The following is an 18,840-nucleotide window of genomic DNA, read 5'->3' as shown; positions in this document are numbered from 1 at the left end:
CAGCTGCAGGTTGGGGTGAAGCAAGACAATTCCAGGGGACCGGTCCCGGCGCGGGACTCGGGGAGCGCGTGCTCCGTCAGGGAGCAGGGAGGCTGAGGGGCCCCGCCTTGTCGAGGAGGCTGACGCCCCAGGACCACAGGGGCGGCCTAAGTGGGAGGGGACCGGCCAGGGCCGGAGGACCTGGCGGCATTCTCCGCACCCTGGCTTCATCAGCGCTCCCCCTGGGGACCACTGTAGCCACCTTGGCACTGGCACTGCCTCCAACTTTGTCCAGATGGAATCACTGTCTGTCTGGGGCTTCCTCACCGGGAACAGAGCAGGCTACCTGGCCTGGGCTCTCTCTGTGCAGTCCATCCAACCACTGGTCTGAGCTGGTGCCCGGCGAGGGGGAACGTGCTGTCACTTGCCTGGGAGGTGTCTCCACCTCCCTACATTCCCCACCCCAGCCTCGGGGCAGGGGGAGCAGTGCACCCGGCAGGAGAGGTGACAGCGGCAGAGAGCACTGCTGTGGTGTCCTGGGCCCACATGGGAGGCACAGGGCATCACAGGCAGGCCCTGGGCCTGGTGTTCAGGCCTCCTAGTGCAGCAGAGGGTCCGAGGCTCCTCTCCTCCCCGCCCCCCCGCCCCGAAAGCACACTGCAGCACCAGCCTTTGGGCTGGTGATCCTAAAACAAAGCTCCGAAGAACCGCCACCCGGTCAGCTCATCTCAGACACGTTTATTGCTAGAATCAGGTCTTAAGTTCTAGGGTGGTTCCGACATATATCACAGTGAGGAAATGCTGCCATCATTGTAAAAATAATTGTCGGGTGAACTAAGGTCATGGTCACGATTAACGTGCACAGATCCCACAGAAATAGGAACATCTGCTCGACCCCTAACTTTACAAATAAGACTGGACCCTACCGGGGAGTGACCTCGGGGTCCTGGTGAGATGTGCCCACGGTGCTGCCCAGCTGCTGGTACCACCCAGAAATCTCCTCTGCTGAGATCCACGCGGGCTCGAGCTGCTGATCGCCCGAGGAATCCTCTGGGAGGGTCACAGCGTCACAGCGGATCTGTGGGTGGCGCTCGCGGCCCAGCAATGTCCTCTTCACAACAGGACAGGAACTTAAAAGTCAACTTTTCTAAAGTGCTCTGATGCGTCTCAGTACAAAACACAAACACTGATTACAGACGTGGCACGTGTCCTGGGGCGTGGCACGTGTCCTGGGGCGGGGAGGCTGCTGCTCCTTGCTGCTAGCTGGTGCCGCAGGCCCTCGGGCAAGGGCGAGGTGGGGGAGGTCCCCAGAGGGGCAGGAAACAGCTCTGGAGAGGTCCGGAACCACTGTCAGCTCCTTGTCACTGCTGGCTGTGTCACCTCGCCCCGGGTGCCCGGGCTCCTGTTCCGCCAGGACTCAGCCTTCCCACCAATGCTTCGGGCTGTGGGATCCACTGGGGAGCCTGGGGTGCAGGAAAAGGCTGGAATGCCCCGCCCTCCCGCCTGGCACCCAAGCCTGCACTTGGCCAGAGCTGGAATGTGGGTCTGACCCAGGTACCACCCTGGGACCGTTCATGGACATGCGATGCCATCCCCGACACCTACAGCCTCGCCTCGAGGCTGGACCGGCGGCCTTCTCCCTCCTCCTGGGTGTTTGCTGACAATAAGCTGCGACAGCTCACTGGACTTGAGGTGCCCGCGAGGCGGCCGTCTGTGCACTTGCTGGCAACAGTCACCACCCAGGCCACATGGGTCCCCCCAGCGTTCCACCCCACTGCCCTTTGTCCCAGCCTCTGCCCATTGGCTCGGGACACCAGCCCTAGGGGCTACCCCCCGGCAGCCCTGGAACAACTGGCCCATCTCAAGGGGATGGAGGACCCTCCACCCGGGGCTGGGACCCTCAGGTGCGTGCCGGCCCTGGCTGAAGCTCTGGACTTGGCTTCCTGGGCGCCTGGTGTTCGAGAGGCCCACAGAACCACGCTGCCTTGGTGAGGCGCCTTGGGAAAGCACCGAGTTTGACAAGAGCAGGTTTTAAAAACCTCCACCACATTAAAGTGAGCTACGGTCAGTCCCTTCCAGGTCAGCCCCTTTCAGGACGAGTTTCTGCACCTGTAGGACCCGCCAGGCAAGCCATCAGCCAACCTCTCTGGCTGCCCAGCCCTGTGGTCCTGTCCCGGGAGAGCTGTGTGCCACCCCTGGCTGGGCTCGTGTCTTGGCCTGGAGGTTCACCATGAACCCACTCCTGGAAGTCAATTCTGCCTGATTCTGTGGACAGAGCCAACACCACTGGGCCCCTTCTGGTGCCATAATGACTCGTTCCAGGGTCTCCCGGTGGCCATGGAGCCCAGCCTGGGCCGGCATCTCCTCAGGCCAGGGTCTGGCCTGTTGTCATGCTCTAGGTGGAACCACCACAGTTGGTCACTACCTTGCAAACACAGCCTGGAGTTGGTCTCTCCTCTACCCAACTGGGGCGCTACGATGACAGCTCCATGGGTTAGCTTTGGTTCAACCTTCCGTTAAAAACTCTCCTTTTTGTATTAGAAAAAATAAGTTTACAAAGTTGCCCAGGCACCACTGCTAATCCTACAGAGCCTCAAGATGGCAGGCCAACGCTGCCCCGGCCTGGTGGTGGTTGGCAGAGGCCTACTTGGGAAGGGGAGAGGGCCGCGGGCGCGTCCCCAGAGAGCACAGGAAGGGGTCTGCACCCTGAGCCACGCCCCCTAGAAGAAGATGACATCTTCCTTGCTGGCTTCTTCCTTGTCGAGTGGTGTGGAGAACAGGGCCACGGGTGGGAAGGATGCCCCCCAGGCCTTGAGGGTGAAGTACTCGTTGGGGACATCAGCCGGGACCGGGCATGGGGCTGGGAGGCAGGAGTCTGGAAGAGAGAGGGGGCTGTGGGTGTCAGGAGCTGCCAGGCACTGAGGGTGCCAGGGGGTGGGGGTGGGGTGCAGGCCGGCTCACCTGGGGGCGGTGTGGAGCTGCGCAGGACGGGACTCTGCGAGCGGCGGCCTCGAGAGGCGTTCTCCTCTTTGCCCATGAACTTGTTGAGAAGCAGTGGCTGCTTCAGGTCAAATGAGGCTGGAAGCGGGAGGAAGGTGCCAGCTGGGGTGCTCGGCCTCGCTCCAGGCACAGGAGCGCTCTGCGGACCTGGGCCAGGGCCTCATCCCACTTCTCGCCCACACTTTCCCCAGCGCCCGTTCCCAGGAATAGACCCCACTCAGACGTTAGGCCCCAAATTCAGTGACAAAATCCAGGGCAGACACCCCTGCCCAACCACAGAAGGCCCTGGAGTCATTCAACCTTTGGACGAGAGGCCCTGTGACCCTGCTGCCCAGTGGTCCTGGGACACAGGACCTGCTCCCCAGGAATGTCCCAGGGACTCTCCCCCTGGGCCTTCCCTACCAGGGCCAGCTGGCTGCAGGGTGCTCTGGTGCAAGGGCTGAGCACGCCATCGGTGGAGCAAGGACACCAGCAGAGCTGGCAGCACCTGGACCAGCGCAGGGCGGGGCTCGGTGGGGCAGCGGTAGCATTGATCACTGTGCAACTTCCTGTCCGACTTCCCGCCCGGGGTGACTAACTGCGCAAAGGTTTCCAAGGCTCGTTTCTGAATCACCAGCGCGGTCCCTTGTCCCTGATCCCAGTTTGAGGGCCAAGGCGGGAACAGAGCTGAGGTTTGATGTTTCCATTTTTTTGCTCTTTGAGATGAAAGACCTCCACGTGTTGGGGGGGAGGGAGCAGCCTCAGCTGCCTCACCAGTTGTGCCTTGGGGTTTCCTCCCGATGCCCCCTCCGAAGGCGAGGGGCCAGGCAGGCCCTGGGCAAGGTAGGGAGGGGGCTGCCAGGAGGCCCCGACTCACCTGAGCTCTCCGAACGGTGGGAGCCCCGGCTCTTGCCGCCCTTGTCCTTGCCGCCCTTGGTGGAGGCGGCCAGCTTGGTGGGGATCTGCTGCTGCACGGCCGCCTGCCTCTGGATCTGGTTAGTGGCGCTGAGCAGCTGGATGGGCACGTCGCTCTTGGCTGGCCGACCCTCAGCCGGGGTGCTGTCCCTTCGGCTCACCTCGGGGCGCTCTGCGTACTCAGGCCCGGCACCAGACAGCAGCGAGCTCACCCGGGGCCGTGGCGCTTTAGTCAGGGCCGCGGACCCTTCCAGCCCTTCCCCGTTGAAGCTGGGAGTGTGGCTGGGGGGCTGGGCCTGAAAGAGCGCCAAAAGACACCAATGCTGGTTCCTTCGGGCAGCCCTTCCGTGTCCCGACAAGGAGCCACGCCCCGCAGATTTGCATGGCGCTGCGGGCCAGCCTCGTCCCGCACTCTGCCGGCTCCCGGGTGGGGCGGGGTTTTTGGAGATGGTTGGACCTGGCCTGCCTGCCCGCCCAACTCCCGGGTGAGGGGTGGCTTAACGGAAGCTTCTTAGCTGGGAGGGTCAGATCTGGGTAGAGACTGACGCTGGTCCGACGGAGCTGCCATTTACCGCCTGCCCCCAAAATACATACACACCCACGCATGTGCTCATGCACTCACAACTCACAGACACGCCCGCGCCCGCGCGGGCCCAGGGCGCACCCCCGGCGCTCACCTCCGCAAGCACCTCGGGCGGCAGCGCCCCGGCCGCCCCGGACACCGTGTTCTGCTTCTTCACTCTGCGCAGCAGTTCCAGCCGCTCGCGCTCCCGCTCCACGGCGCGCTGGGCTTCGCGCAGCCGCTCCAGGTCGTGCTGGTAGGCCTGGCGCTGGCGCTCCAGCTCTTCGCGCTCCTGGCTCAGCTGCTCCTGCAGCCGCAGCGCCTCGGTCTCGCGCTGCTGCAGCCGCGCCGAGGCCAGGCCCAGCTCCTGGCGCTCGCGCTCCCGCTCGCGCTCCCAGCGCTGCTGCTCCAGCCGCAGCTGGCCCTGCAGCTTCTGCACGCCCGCCAGCTCCTCCCGCTGCTTCTCGAAGTTGCGCTGCCGCTCCTGCTCCAGCAGCAGGTTCCCGCGCGTCGACTGCAGCCGGAACTGCTTCTCCCGCTCCTGGAGGGCCGCCCTCTGCGTCTCCACGTAGCTGTCCTGCTGGGCGATGACCGCCTGGGGGAGGGGAGGGCCGGTGAGCGGCCGGCTTCAGGAAGAGCCTGGCCTTCCCCCAGACCACAGCCTCAACCCGGAGAAGGGCACGTGCAGCCTGCCACGCTCCCCAAAAGCCACGTACCTGGAGGCTGAGGAGCAGCTGGGACAGTGTCTGGATCCGCCGGACAAGCTGCTGAGAAAAGGAGAGGGACGTTGGCGCTCTGCAGGAAGCCCCGCCGGGCGTGCGTGCCGGCCCTGGGGGGACGCACAAGCCCGCGCTTACCTCCGACTCCAGGAGGGCGGGCAGCCGGGGGCTGGGCTCAGCACCTGGTGCCTCCGCCTGTGGAAACACGGCATCACAGCTCAGAGAGCTTCTAAGGGCCAATCCAACTCGAGCGGGACACGCGTATTATAGCTAAGGCATCCCCTTAGCATGGGACAGGCCCCCGCCTGCTCGTCTGACGTGTGCCAGCCTTGGTGTCTGGAAACTGAGGGCGCAGGGTGGGCGCAGGGTGGCCTCCGGGAGGTGCGAGGGCGGCGGGTGGGGTGGGCCCGCCGTGTGGGAGCCTCTTAGCCTGGCCGCGGGGGGTGGGCTGGCAGGGGGTGGTTGTCAGAAGAGCCCAGGCCTCAGACCTCAGAGGTGGCCAGAGGCAGCCAGCCTCCAACTCTGACCCCAGCGCTTGGCAAGGGTGGGCCTTCTGAGTCAAAGGACGGAACAGCCAGTGACCTCGGCACCCGGCCGGGGGGGGGGGGGGTTCGGGGGGGGGCGGGGCAGGACACCTGTGCAGACTGAAAGCTCGTGGTCCCCGCACGGTGGCTCTCACCTGTTGCTGAGGCCGCCGCCCTGAGCCCGCCCCTCCCCTGCCTCCCACCCCGCCCTTGCCGGGGCCTGCAGGAGGAACCAAGAGGGTCACCTGGCCACATGTCAATCTGCACATTAACTATTAGTCACCGTCAACCGGGACGATGCTGCTCACTATTTGCCCTGAGACGGAAAAACCAGACAAGCCAAGCACAGGCTGTTCCCCCTCACTGACGATAATTAAAAGCACTGGGGCCGACTCTGTATGGAGCTCGGGAACATCCCAAGGAGGCAGTGTACCGCCTGCGGTGCTTCCTCGGAGGCCCCCGGGGTGTCGCCGGGCCTCGAGTCCGGGCTGCCCGCGGCGCCCTGCCAGTCTCGGAGGCTGGGGTTGCTGCTGCAGACGTTCTTCTGAAAACTGCCATCTGAAACGCCAAGCCAGGCGCATGAGATGCCGCGGGTCCCGAGGGGTCTGCATGCCCTGTTCCCCACCCCGCCCCCAGCCTGGGTAGGAATCGTGGCCGGGCTGCTGCCTTCCGACCTGGGCAGAAAGGGCAGCATCTGGGGCTCAGAGACCAGCAGCAGGAACTGGCCTGGGTGCTGCTGTCAGAATGTGACTCACCACCCCTGGAAAGTTCCAGAACCCTGACCCCGGAGAGTTTACAGAAGGTTGAGGGGAATCAGCAGCAGAGATGCTGAACAGCAAACGCCTGGGCTTTGCCAAGAATGCTTTGTGAAGGGAACGTTTTAAGAAACTGCACATCTTCCCGCACCCGCCGACCTCCTGGGGTCCCGAGAAGCCCCAGCCCCGAGAGGAGGCGGCGCCACTCACTCTTGCCGGGGCTGCCGGCGCTGTCGTAGCCCCCGGAGGCCTCCACCCTCCGAGCTGGGGACAAGGAGCCACCCCCGTCATCCACCTGGCCGTTGGTGCTGCCCAGCCGCCTGCAGATCAGGCTCTGGATGTCCTCGACTGTGGAAGGAGATGGAGGGGAACCAAGTCACCCGCGGCCCTGCCGTGGGCATCAGAGCAGGGTGCAGAGACCCGGGCCACGGCCTCGCAGGGTGTCGGTCACCTCCTCTGACTCTGTGCACCCCCTACACAGGTACTGCACCCAGGATGTGCCAATCTGTATCTACACGAGGCCGGACCTTGGGGCGCTCCGGGCCCTGAGCCTGGGGCTGCGCTGGGCCTAGGAGGGAACTCGGTGTGGCCACTGCCTGTGTGCTGACAGCCATACAGAAGGTCAGGGGCCATGGGAGGTGGCCTTGGGGGAGCAGGGCTGGTCACATAAGGTGCTCGAGGACAGACGGGCTTTGGCCAGGTGAGGAGGTGGGGAGACTATTCTAGGCCGAGGCACAGGACATGAGAGGGTCTCGGGAGCCCAAGAACAGTGGTGACTGGAGACATGGGAGGCATGGCCGGAGGGAGCAAGGCTGAGCAGGGGCACCATCCAAGCGGGACCCCTCTGGCCTTTTCACTCCGATGGAAAATTCTGGAGGGCAGGGCTGTGTCTGTCTCGCCTGACGTTGAAAGAACAGTGCTGGCCCTCCTGCCTGACTGCCCAGCAGGAGCACATGCCCTGGCCTAGCATGGGGCTCAGCAGCTGCGTGGAAGTTTCTAGGAGCTCCGCAAGGACCCTGTCAGCTCCTGGAAGCAGGCTGCTTACCGGCCAGTGCCCTCCCGTGGCTGTGCGGCCAGGAGCCCCTGAAACAACCCACCAAATGTGTATGTGTGTATTTTTCTGGGGACAGCATCAGTGACCCACTCATCAGGAAAGAGGAACCGTCTCAGTCAATTTGAGACCCCCGGGTCCAGCACCGGGAGTGTTTGTTGAGTGAATAGGAGATGGTACTGTAAATCTGCAGAGAGGGGTCTGCACCCGACTGGGTCCAAGGACCTTCCAGCTCTAAGCAGAATAGAGGCAGGCAGAATCGTGCCCGGACAGGGTGGCCTGTGGGCCCCACGGGGCTGTGTGCCCAGCCTGGGGTCTCCCAGGAGCCCACCAGGCAGCACAGGGAGGGCGGGCGGGCGCTCAGCGAGGGCTGGTGGCTACTTACTCTCACTCATGGCCGACTTGAGAATCAGCTCCCCCTGCAGGTTCTCGGGGGGGTCCCCTCCCCGGAAGAGGAGCCGAGCCGGGGCGAGGTCCTCGAGGCCGCTCATCTCAGCCATCTCCAGGTAGATGTGCTGCTTCTCGCTGAGGCTCTGGGCGATCTGCTGGTCTTTCATGTTAAGTCGCTCTGCAAAGTGGCAATGGGTGTGGGGTTCGGCCTCCTCTGGGGTAGTTTCCCCCAGGAGCTGGTATAAGGATGCCTCACAGGGCCAGGCGGGCCTCTGGGAACCCTGCTGACCCACACCCTGTCCGGAGCTGGACCTCTCCCTTCGTCCAACATTCCCGACCAGCAGGCAAGGGTGTGGCCCTGTCTCCAGCTTATTTCCCTCAATTATAAAAATCAGACACGGTGGGGGGATGGGGGAGGACCATAACGGGCTGATTTTTATTAGTTTGGGACAAACTGAGAGCCTTATGAGACTTAGTTTTCTAATCTTCTTACACGTCTCTGGGTTTTATACTTTATTTTTTGGCCGCACCACGAGGCATGCGGGATCTTAGTTCCCTGACCAGGGGTTGAACCCGGGCCCCCTGCAATGGAAGCATGGAGTCTTAACCACTGGACCACCAGGGAAGTCCCTATACCTCTTTTTTGCTGCCATGACTACGACTTATTTTACTAGACTTTCTCACTGGTGATTGCTAGTATAAATATACACATCCCGTTCAGCTAAATTATTGAGCTCTCTTACATTTCAAATAGCTTTCCAGTTGATTCTACAGGATTTCCTAGGCAGATAATCATGTCATCTGCAAAAAATAATTCTGCCACCTCCCTACCACTCGTGATCTCTTACTTCTGCTTCTTCCCTTACTACCCTGGCTGGAACGTCCAGGAGGAAGATACTAATGGTGAGAGTGGGGGGGTGGGGGGCCCTGCCTCGCTCCTGACTTCGATGGGAGTGTCCCTGATGGTCCAGTGTAAAGGATGAGATTGGCTTTTGGTCCAAGATAATAAAGGAGATCTTGGTGAAGGAAACATCTATTTCTAATTCACTAAGACTCTTGTCGGGAGTGGGTGATGAGGAGACGTTCCGGTATGATTCTGTGGTATCCGTGGAGATGCATCTGTGCAGGGCATGTATTTTATTACCCTCTGACAGAACTAAGAGTTAGAACGGGACACACTGGGGAGGGGGTGAACCAGCGCCGAGGGACCGGCGGAGCCCTGACAACATTGGAACAGCCCTGAGGCTGAGTGGATGGGCCCCTACTTTCTAGATGTTGGTCTTCTACCACTATTTGCCGTGTGGCTGACAGGGTCTTGGTGCTCCAGCCTGGTGTCAGGCCTGAGCCTCCGAGGTGGGAGAGCCGAGTTCAGGACATTGGACCACCAGAGACCTCCCGGCTCCACGTAATATCAATTGGCGAGAGCTCTCCCAGAGATCTCCGTCTCAACGCTAAGACCCAGCTCCACCCGATGGCCAGCAAGCTCTAGCGCTGGGTGCTCCGTGCCAAACAACTAGCAAGACAGGAACACAGCCCCACCCATTAGCAGAGACGCTGCCTAAAATCATACTAAGTCCACAGACACCCCAACACACACCACCAGATGCGGCCCTGCCCACCAGAAAGACAAGATCCAGGCCTACCCACCAGAACACAGGTAGGCACCAGTCCCCTCCACCAGGAAGCCTACACAAGCCAGTGAACCAACCTCACCCACTGGGGGCAGACACCAAAAACAACGGGAACTACGAACCTGCAGCCTGTGAAAAGGAGACCCCAAACACAGTAAGTTAAGCAAAATAAAAAGACTGAGAAACACACAGCAGATGATGGAGCAAGGTAAAAACCCACCAGACCAAACAAATGAAGAGGAAATAGGCAGTCTACTTGAAAAACAATTCAGAGTAATGATAGTAAAGATGATCCAAAATCTTGGAAATAGAATGGAAAAAATACAAGAAACGTTTAACAAGAACCTAGAAGAACCAAAGAGCAAACAAACAATGATGAACAACACAATAAATGAAATTAAAAATACTGTAGAAGGGTTCAATAGCAGAATAACTGAGGCAGAAGAACAGATAAGTGACCTGGAAGATAAAATAGTGGAAATAACTACCACACAGCAGAATAAACAAAAAAGAATGAAAAGAATTGAGGACAGTCTCAGAGACCTCTGGGACAACATTAAACCCAACAACATTCGAATTATAGGGGTCCCAGAAGAAGAAGAGAAAAAAAAGGGACTGAGAAAATATTTGAAGAGATTATAGTTGAAAACTTCCCTAACATGGGAAAGGAAATAGTCAATCAAGTCCAGGAAGCACAGAGAGTCCCATACAGGATAAATCCAAGGAGAAACATGCCAAGACACATATTAATCAAACTATCAAAAATTAAATACAAAGAAAAAATATTAAAAGCAGCAAGGGAAAAGCAACAACATACAAGGGAATCCCCATAAGGTTAACAGCTGATCTTTCAGCAGAAACTCTGCAAGCCAGAAGGGAGTGGCAGGACATATTTAAAGTGATGAAAGGGAAAAATCTGCAACCAAGATTACTCTACCCAACAAGGATCTCATTCAGGTTCGACGGAGAAATTAAAACCTTTACAGACAAGCAAAAGTTAAGAGAATTCAGCACCACCAAACCAGCTTTACAACAAATGCTAAAGGAACTTCTCTAGGCAGGAAACATAAGAGAAGGAAAAGACCTACAAAAACAAACCCAAAACAATTAAGAAAATGGTAATAGGAACATACATATCGATAATCACCTTAAATGTAAATGGATTAAATGTGCCAACCAAAAGACACAGACTGGCTGAATGGATACAAAAACAAGACCTGTATATATGCTGTCCAGAAGTGACCCACTTCAGACCTAGGGACACATACAGACTGAAAGTGAGGAGATGGAAAAAGATATTCCACGCAAATGGAAACCAAAAGAAAGCTGGAGTAGCAATTCTCATGTCAGACAAAATAGACTTTAAAATAAGGACTATTACAAGAGACAAAGAAGGACACTACATAATGATCAAGGGATCAATCCAAGAAGAAGATATAACAATTATAAATATTTAGGTACCCAACATAGGAGCACGTCAATACATAAGGACAATGCTAACAGCCATAAAAAGGGAAACTGACAGTAACACAATCATAGTAGAGGACTTTAGCACCCCCCTTTCACCAATGGACAGATCATCCAAAATGAAAATAAATAAGGAAACACAAGATGTTTTAATAATGAAACATTAGACAAGATGGACTTAATTGATATTTATAGGGCATTCCATCCAAAAACAACAGAATACACTTTCTTCTCAAGTGCTCATGGAACATTCTCCAGGATAGATCATATCTTGGGTCACAAAACAAGCCTTGGTAAATTTAAGAAAATTGCAATTTTATTAGGTATCTTTTCCAACCACAATGCTATGAGACTAGATGTCAATTACAGGAAAAAAACTCTAAAAAAATACAAACACATGGAGGCTAAACAATACACTACTAAATAACCAAGGAAAAAAAAATAATAACCAAGAGATCACTGAAGAAATCAAAGAGGAAATCAAAAAATACCTAGAAACAAATGACAATGAAAACATGACGACCCAAAACCTATGGGACACAGCAAAAGCAGTTCTAAGAGGGAAGTTTATAGCAATACAATCCTACGTCGAGAAACAAGAAAAATCTCAAATAAACAACCTAACCTTACACCTAAAGCAATTAGACAAAGAAGAACAAAAAATCCCCAAAGTTAGCAAAAGGAAAGAAATCATAAAGATCAGATAGGAAATAAATGAAAAAGAAATTAAGGAAACAATAGCAAAGATCAATAAAACTAAAACCTGGTTCATTGAGAAGATAAACAAAATTGACAAACCATTAGCCAGATTCATCAAGAAAAAAGAGAAGACTCAAATCAATAGAATTAGAAATGAAAAAGGACATGTAACAACTGACATTGCAGAAATACAAAGGATCATGAGAGATTACTACAAGCAACTATATGCAAATAAAATGCACAACCTGGAAGAAACGGACAAATTCTTAGAAAAGCACAACCTTCCAGACTGAACCAGGAAGAAATAGAAAATATAAACAGACTAATCACAAGCACTGAAATTGAAACTGTGATTAAAAATCTTCCAACAAACAAAAGCCCAGGACCAGATGGCTTCACAGGCAGATTCTATCAAACATATAGAGAAGAGCTAACGCCTGTCCTTCTCAAACTCTTCCAAAATATAGCAGAGGGAGGAACACTCCCAATCTCATTCTATGAGGCCACCATCACCCTGATACCAAAACCAGACAAAGATGTCACAAAAAAAGAAAACTACAGGCCAATATCACTGATGAATATAGATGCAAAAATCCTCAACAAAATACTAGCAAACAGAATCCAACAGCACATTAAATCATGATCAAGTGGGATTTATCCCAGGAATGCAAGGATTCTTCAATATATGCAAAACAATCATTGTGATACACCATATTAACAAACTGAAGGATAAAAATCATATGATCATCTCCATGGATGCAGAAAAAGCTTTCGACAAAATTCAGTACCCATTTATGATAAAAACTCTCCATACAGTAGGCACAGAGGGAACCTACCTCAACATAATAAAGGCCATATATGACAAACCAACAGCCAGCATCGTTCTCAATGGTGAAAAACTGAAACCATTTCCTCTAAGATCAGGAACAAGACAAGGTTGCCCACTTTCATGATGATTATTCAATGTAGTTTTGGAAGTTTTAGCCACAACAATCAAAGAAAAAGAAATAAAAAGAATCCAAATCGAAAAGAAGAAGTAAAACTGTCACTGTTTGCCGCTGACATGATACTATACATAGAGAGTCCTAAAGATGCTACTAGAAAACTACTAGAGCTAATCAATGAATTTGGTAAAGTAGCAGGATACAAAATTAATGCACAGAAATCTCTTGCATTCCTATACACTAATGATGAAAAATCCGAAAGAGAAATTAAGGAAACACTCCCCTTTACCATTGCAGCAAACAGAATAAAATACCTAGGAATAAACCTACCTAAGGAGACAAAAGGCCTGTATGCAGTAAACTATACGATACTGATGAAAGAAATTAAAGATGATACAAACAGATGGAGAGACACACCATATTCTTGGACTGGAAGAATCAACATTGTGAAAATGACTATATTACCCAAAGCAATCTACAGATTCAATGCAATCCCTATCAAACTACCAATGGCATTTTTCACAGAACTAGAACAAAAAATTTCACAATTTGTATGGAAACACAAAAGACCCCGAATAGCCAAAGTAATCTTGAGAAAGAAAAATGGAGCTAGAGGAATCAGGCTCCCTGACTTCAGACTATACTACAAAGCTACAGTAATCAAGACAGTATGGTACTGGCACAAAAACAGAACTATAGATCAATGGAACAGGATAGAAAGCCCAGAGATAAACGCACACACAAATGGTCACCTTATCTTTGATAAAGGAGGCAAGAATATACAGTGGAGAAAAGACAGCCTCTTCAATAAGTGGTGCTGGGAAAACTGGACAGCTACATGTAAAAGAATGAAATTAGAACACCTCCTAACACCATACACAAAAATAAACACAAAATGGATTACAGACCTAAATGTAAGGCCAGACACTATAAAACTCTTAGAGGAAAGCATAAGCAGAACACTCTATGACATAAATCACAGCAAGATCCTTTTTGACCCACCTCCTAGAGTAATGGAAACAAAAACAAAAATAAACAAATGGGACCTAATGAAACTTCAAAGCTTTTGCACAGCAAAGGATACCATAAACAAGATGAAAAGACAACCCTCAGAATGGGAAAAAATATTTGCAAATGAAGCAAATGACAAAGAATTAATCTCCAAAATATACAAGCAGGTTGTGCAGCTCAATATCAAAAAAAACCAAACAACCCAATCCAAAAATGGGCAGAAGACCTAAATAGACATTTCTCCAAAGAAGATATACAGATTGCCAATGAACACATGAAAGGATGCTCAACATCACTAATCATTAAAGAAACGCAAATCGAAACTACAATGAGGTATCATCTCACACCTGTCAGAATGGCCATCATCAAAAAATCTACAAACAATAAATGCTGGAGAGGGTGTGGAGAAAAGGGAACCCTCTTGCACTGTTGATGGGAATGTAAATTGATAGAGTCACTATGGAGAACAGTATGGAGGTTCCTTAAAAAGCTAAAAATAGAACTACCATATGACCCTGCAATCCCACTACTGGGCATATACCCTGAGAAAACCATAATTCAAAGAGTCATGTACCACAATGTTCATTGCAGCTCTATTTACAATAGCCAGGACACGGAAGCAACCTAAGTGTCCATTGACAGATGAATGGATAAAGAAGATTGGCACATATATACAATGGAATATTACTCAGCCATAAAAAGAAACGAAATTGAGTTATCTGTAGTGAGGTGGATGGACCTAGAGTCTGTCGTACAGAGTGAAGTAAGTCAGAAAGAGAAAAACAAATACCCTATGCTAACACATATATATGGAATTTAAGAAAACAAAAAAAAGGTCATGAAGAACCTAGGGGCAGGACAGGAATAAGACGCAGATGCACAGAATAGACTTGAGGACATGGGGAGGGGGAAGGGTAAGCTGGGATGAAGTCAGAGAGTGGCATTGACATATATAAAACTACCAAATGTAAAATGGACAGCTAGTGGGAAGCAGGTGCATAGCACAGGGAGATTAGCTCGTGCTTTGTGACCACCTAGAGGGGTGGGATAGGGAGGGTGGGAGGGAGATGCAAGAGGGAGGGGATATGGGGATATATGTATACATAGAGCTGATTCACTCTGTTGTACAGCAGAAACTAACACAACATTGTAAAGCAATTATATTCCAATGAAGATGTTAAAAAACAAATTTAGAACAGGATGAAATGAATACTATGTTAACATTATACTTTCAGGGGTCAGTGGGATTTCTCTGATTTCTTTTGGACATTTTTATTCCTTAATACCTTCAAACTTGCACCTCTGCCCACAAAAAGAAATAAAATACATACTGCCTAATTTTATGCGCTTACTGCTCAAATGTTACCTATGTTAAACATAAATATCACAGTGAGTGAGAGAGAGGAGGGGAGTTGCCTGAGACCACAAAGTACTGAGATGGATTCTTGGCAATGACCTTGCTGAAATCTCACAGGACTCTGTTAAAAACCGGGGAGCAGAATAAGCACGATGTGGTCCATCCATACAATGGAATATTATTCAGCCTTAAAAAGGAAAGCGATTCTGCCACAGGGATGAACCTTGAAAACATCACGCTTGGTAAACTAAGCCAGTCACAAAGCGACAACTATCCCCATTTATACGAGGTGTCTGGAGTAAGTAAGTTCATAGACAGATAGACAGTAGGACAGAAGTTCCCAGCTGCTGGAGATGGGGAAAGAACGGGAGTGACTGCTAATGGGGATGGCGTTTCTTTCTGGGGTGATGGAAACAGCCTAAAATTGACTGTGATGGTTGCACATCCTTTTGGTATCCACTAAAATCCACTGCATGGCATACTTTAAATGGGTGACTGGTAATGTATGTGAATTATTGAGCCCTTCTTGAGCGAGGACCAAGGGAGCAACCCTAGCGCCCCACTCCCCTTTCCCACACGCCCTCTGGAAGAGCGCTACCCCAGGGCAAACGGCCCAGAGAACCGCAGGACATGGGATAGCCCACAGCCAAACTCCTGGTCACTTGGGCGGCGGTTCGCTCCATGGCCAGTTCTGATGGGATAGAACAGAAAGGCCACTGCCGGGCCCAGGAGGGCTCTCGGGGCCAAGTCACCAGACGAGGTCACACTGACCCCATCCCCCCACCCCGCCCTTACCTTGGAAGTCCCTCAGCCTCACGGCGCGGGCCTCGACCATCTTCCTCTCCTCCTCGGCCTCGCTGTAGGGGCCCTCCTCCTCGTCCGGGCAGCTGCAGGGAGAGGGGACAGATGGGCGAGCACGCTCCGTGGACTGGCTGCCTCTGAAACAGCACTGAGGTCTGCCTGCAGGCCCGGCTGCAAAGAGCATCTCTGATGTGCTGAGAGATTTAGTTTGTTAATGGTCAACCGCGCAGGACAGAAACACAGCCGTCGGCAAGCATCCAGTCTCAAAGTGTCAGGACGTAACCGGCCACAGGTTTCAAATGTCTTGCAGGGTGTGGGGGGTGGAGGAGACAGAGCAGTTCCTTCCCTGGGGACCTCCCAGCTACGGGACGCTGCAAGGCCAGCAGAGTCCAAGTTGAGGACTGAGGGGGCTCGAAGAAGACTAAAGCTTTGAGAAGCTTCTGGGCATAAAGGGAGGGAGCAGCAAGCTTGGGGTGGGGGCCGGACCACCGTCTGTTGGTGGCAGGAGCCAGGCATCACTCAAAGCCACAGGGTTGGGGTCCTGAGGGGTCCCCTGGCCCGAGGAGGAAGGACAGCCCCCCGTGTCAGGTGGACAGCCCACCAATACAGAGCTGCGGGCCCTGCATCCTCCAGCCACAGACATCTGGGCCTTTTTAGCTGTTGTCAGAAGGGGCTGAATGGCGTCTTCTGTCTGCCCTTAGATGAGGGGATGGACAGAGCACCGAGGTGGAATGACAGGGAGGGGAAAAGCGAAGGGGTCTTCCGCCTGCGACCCCCGGCACCCTCGCAGGTGCTCCAAGGTCTCTGCTGACTAGCCAGCCACCAAAGCCAGGGGCACAGCCGTCAGTGGAGGGAAGGCCCACCCGGGTCCCTCTCACCTCTCCACGGCCCTTCGGATGTGAGCCATCCAGGTGTTCCTGTCCTCCTTGGAGCTGGTGTAGATCTCGTACATCTCGGGCCCGTGCAGGGAGGCGCTGATCAGAAACATGGCTTTCTCCTCGTTGGCCACCTCCCTCACGATGAGCTTTTGCAGCGAGATGATGGGGCGCTTGGAGTCCTGCACAGGTGGGACGGGGCGGGGAGGGTCACTCTGTACCTGGCCTACAGCCGTGGAGCCATGAGCCGGCGGGGAAGGGGACTTGGGGGGGAACGGGGGAGGCGTGCACCCTGCTTATCCTCCAACAATTCAAAGCAGAAAGATTTTGCCACCTGGGGGAAACGGACACTATCGCGATGATATCCTCACATCCTTTTCATGTGCTTGTTCAACGTGCTTAAAAAATGTTTTATAATTGCTAACGCACGTACATGGTATAAAACTCAGAAGATACAAGAGCAGGCAGTCTGGGATGACAAATAAATCCTCCTCCCAACCGTGTGCCCCAAACACCCAGAGCCAGCCAGTATTCCCAATCTGTGGTGTGTCCGACAAGAGATAATGCTCTGACCGACCAGTAAAATGCGCAATTTTAACTGGTTGTTATGGGCTATACTGCATTTCCCCCCATTCCCCACTAAATCCAGATGCCGAGGTCCTAACCTCAGAATGTGACGGTATTTGGAGACAGGGTCTTTAAAGAGGTGGTTAAGTTAAAGCGAGGTCATGAGGGTGGGCCCTGACCCAACAGGACTGGTGTCTTTCTGAGGAGAGTCAATCAGGACACAGACACAGACACACACACAGACACACACACACAGAGGGCGAGCGGGGAGGCCATGGGTAGCAGGCAGCACAGCAGATCACAGATGTCGCATCACCCTCGTGAGTGAACACACAGCACACGAGGTGGGCTGGCGTCAGGGCAAGACCACCGTTTGGCAAGACAGCGTGACCTATTTCTGGAAACTTCTTGAGAAGCTAGTTTAAGTCCCTGGGAAAGGGGTGGGACTCTGGAGTTGAGTGACAGAGGCCACCTTCCTCTCCAGGTGAACCCAGAGGCTAATGGGTTCGCTGAGCACCCCCGCGGCAGGCACCCACGGGTCACCCAGGCGAGCAGAGGCGGAGGCGGTGTCCCCAGTGGACGTGGGCCGGGTGGGATGGGTGGGATCCCAGCCTGACTCCGAGCCCTCCGTCCGCACGGAGCTCCCGGCCAGCTTGGCTCCCGTGACATGGCTGTGCTGGGACCAGCATGCCGTGGGGCCGACGTGGTCATAGCTCCCAGGGCAGTGGCTGCCTGAGTGCGCATCCTCAGCGATGCGCTAGCTCCCCGGGAAGGAGGGACAGGCTCTCCCGGCGAGGTTGCCCGGGCCTGTGAGAGCCCGGGCGCCTGTGAGGGGAAGGGCCACGGAAGCACAGAGCCCGGGCGGAACTGGGCAAGATGTTGGCATGACCCTGAAGCCGCCTCAGGCCACTGGACAGGAGCCCATTCAGTCCCCCCATCCCCGGCCCGTGCAGACAGCTTTCGAGCAGCCCTTTCTGCGAAGGGACGGGACACGTACCACGGAAGCAAAGACGTATTTTTGATCCTTTTCTTGTAGCAGGAGAAGCACGTCCGTCAACAGGACAGCAAGGACATCTAAGGGGAGAACGCAGAAGGACACATCTTACAGGGTCCCGCCGGGCAGACGTGGAATCCCAGGCCGGCGCCACAGCCCGCGGGCGCCCTTCAACCTGACCCCACCCCATCACCCTCCTGGTTTCAGCTTTTAACGCCGAGCCCCTGGACGCTCGCGTCCTGCTTCCTGCCGTAGCAAAACTCTCGTGCCCGCATGCCCGAGCTTCCTGGTGGTGGCAGGCTCGGAGTCTTGTCCCTGTAGGGACATGGTGCGGTGACCTGCCCGGCAGAGCTGGTGCACGTGGGTGCAAATCCCGAGCTGTGTTTCCAACAGGAGCGCTCGCGCTGCGGCAAACGAAAATACCTCCTCCTCGGGGAGCTTGTTCAGACACCCCATTCCCATGAGACACCCTCTCCTCGTGGGACTCTCTCTCGCTGCAGCCCGCTGGGTTCCTCTAAAGCACTTACTGTGCTTCCGCTGTTTTTGTGTCTGCCTCTCTCCTTCCGCCCACCGACTGGAGCCCCGCGTGGGCGGGGCCTCTGCCGCTCGCCTCGTGCCTG

The 18,840-nt window shown here is 54.1% G+C and overlaps 1 protein-coding gene across 3 annotated transcripts in view; it reads right to left on the bottom strand.

Annotated features, from left to right (window-relative positions):
• Positions 1 to 706: 706 nt before the first annotated feature.
• LOC132422703 (rho guanine nucleotide exchange factor 18-like) overlaps positions 707 to 18,840 on the bottom strand; it is a 69,088-nt gene continuing 50,954 nt past the window's right edge. For 2 of the 3 annotated variants that reach the window (XM_060007592.1, XM_060007593.1), the window contains 12 exons: positions 18,224 to 18,300; positions 16,663 to 16,841; positions 15,779 to 15,870; positions 7,870 to 8,052; positions 6,644 to 6,781; positions 6,112 to 6,236; positions 5,293 to 5,349; positions 5,152 to 5,202; positions 4,551 to 5,030; positions 3,836 to 4,169; positions 2,941 to 3,057; positions 707 to 2,854 (listed from right to left, as the gene is read on the bottom strand). In XM_060007592.1, the coding sequence (XP_059863575.1) occupies positions 2,700 to 2,854; positions 2,941 to 3,057; positions 3,836 to 4,169; positions 4,551 to 5,030; positions 5,152 to 5,202; positions 5,293 to 5,349; positions 6,112 to 6,236; positions 6,644 to 6,781; positions 7,870 to 8,052; positions 15,779 to 15,870; positions 16,663 to 16,841; positions 18,224 to 18,300 (1,988 nt within the window). In that variant the 3' untranslated portion in view covers positions 707 to 2,699. The remainder of the gene's footprint in view (positions 2,855 to 2,940; positions 3,058 to 3,835; positions 4,170 to 4,550; positions 5,031 to 5,151; positions 5,203 to 5,292; positions 5,350 to 6,111; positions 6,237 to 6,643; positions 6,782 to 7,869; positions 8,053 to 15,778; positions 15,871 to 16,662; positions 16,842 to 18,223; positions 18,301 to 18,840) is intronic. The other variant, XM_060007590.2, reaches the window with a different exon arrangement.

This window comes from Delphinus delphis, chromosome 3 (genome assembly GCF_949987515.2).
Source record: "Delphinus delphis chromosome 3, mDelDel1.2, whole genome shotgun sequence".
In the NCBI taxonomy this organism is placed as follows: domain Eukaryota; kingdom Metazoa; phylum Chordata; class Mammalia; order Artiodactyla; family Delphinidae; genus Delphinus; species Delphinus delphis.
The sequence above is the reverse complement of the archived record's forward strand: the minus strand, read 5'-3'. Positions and strand labels throughout refer to the sequence as shown.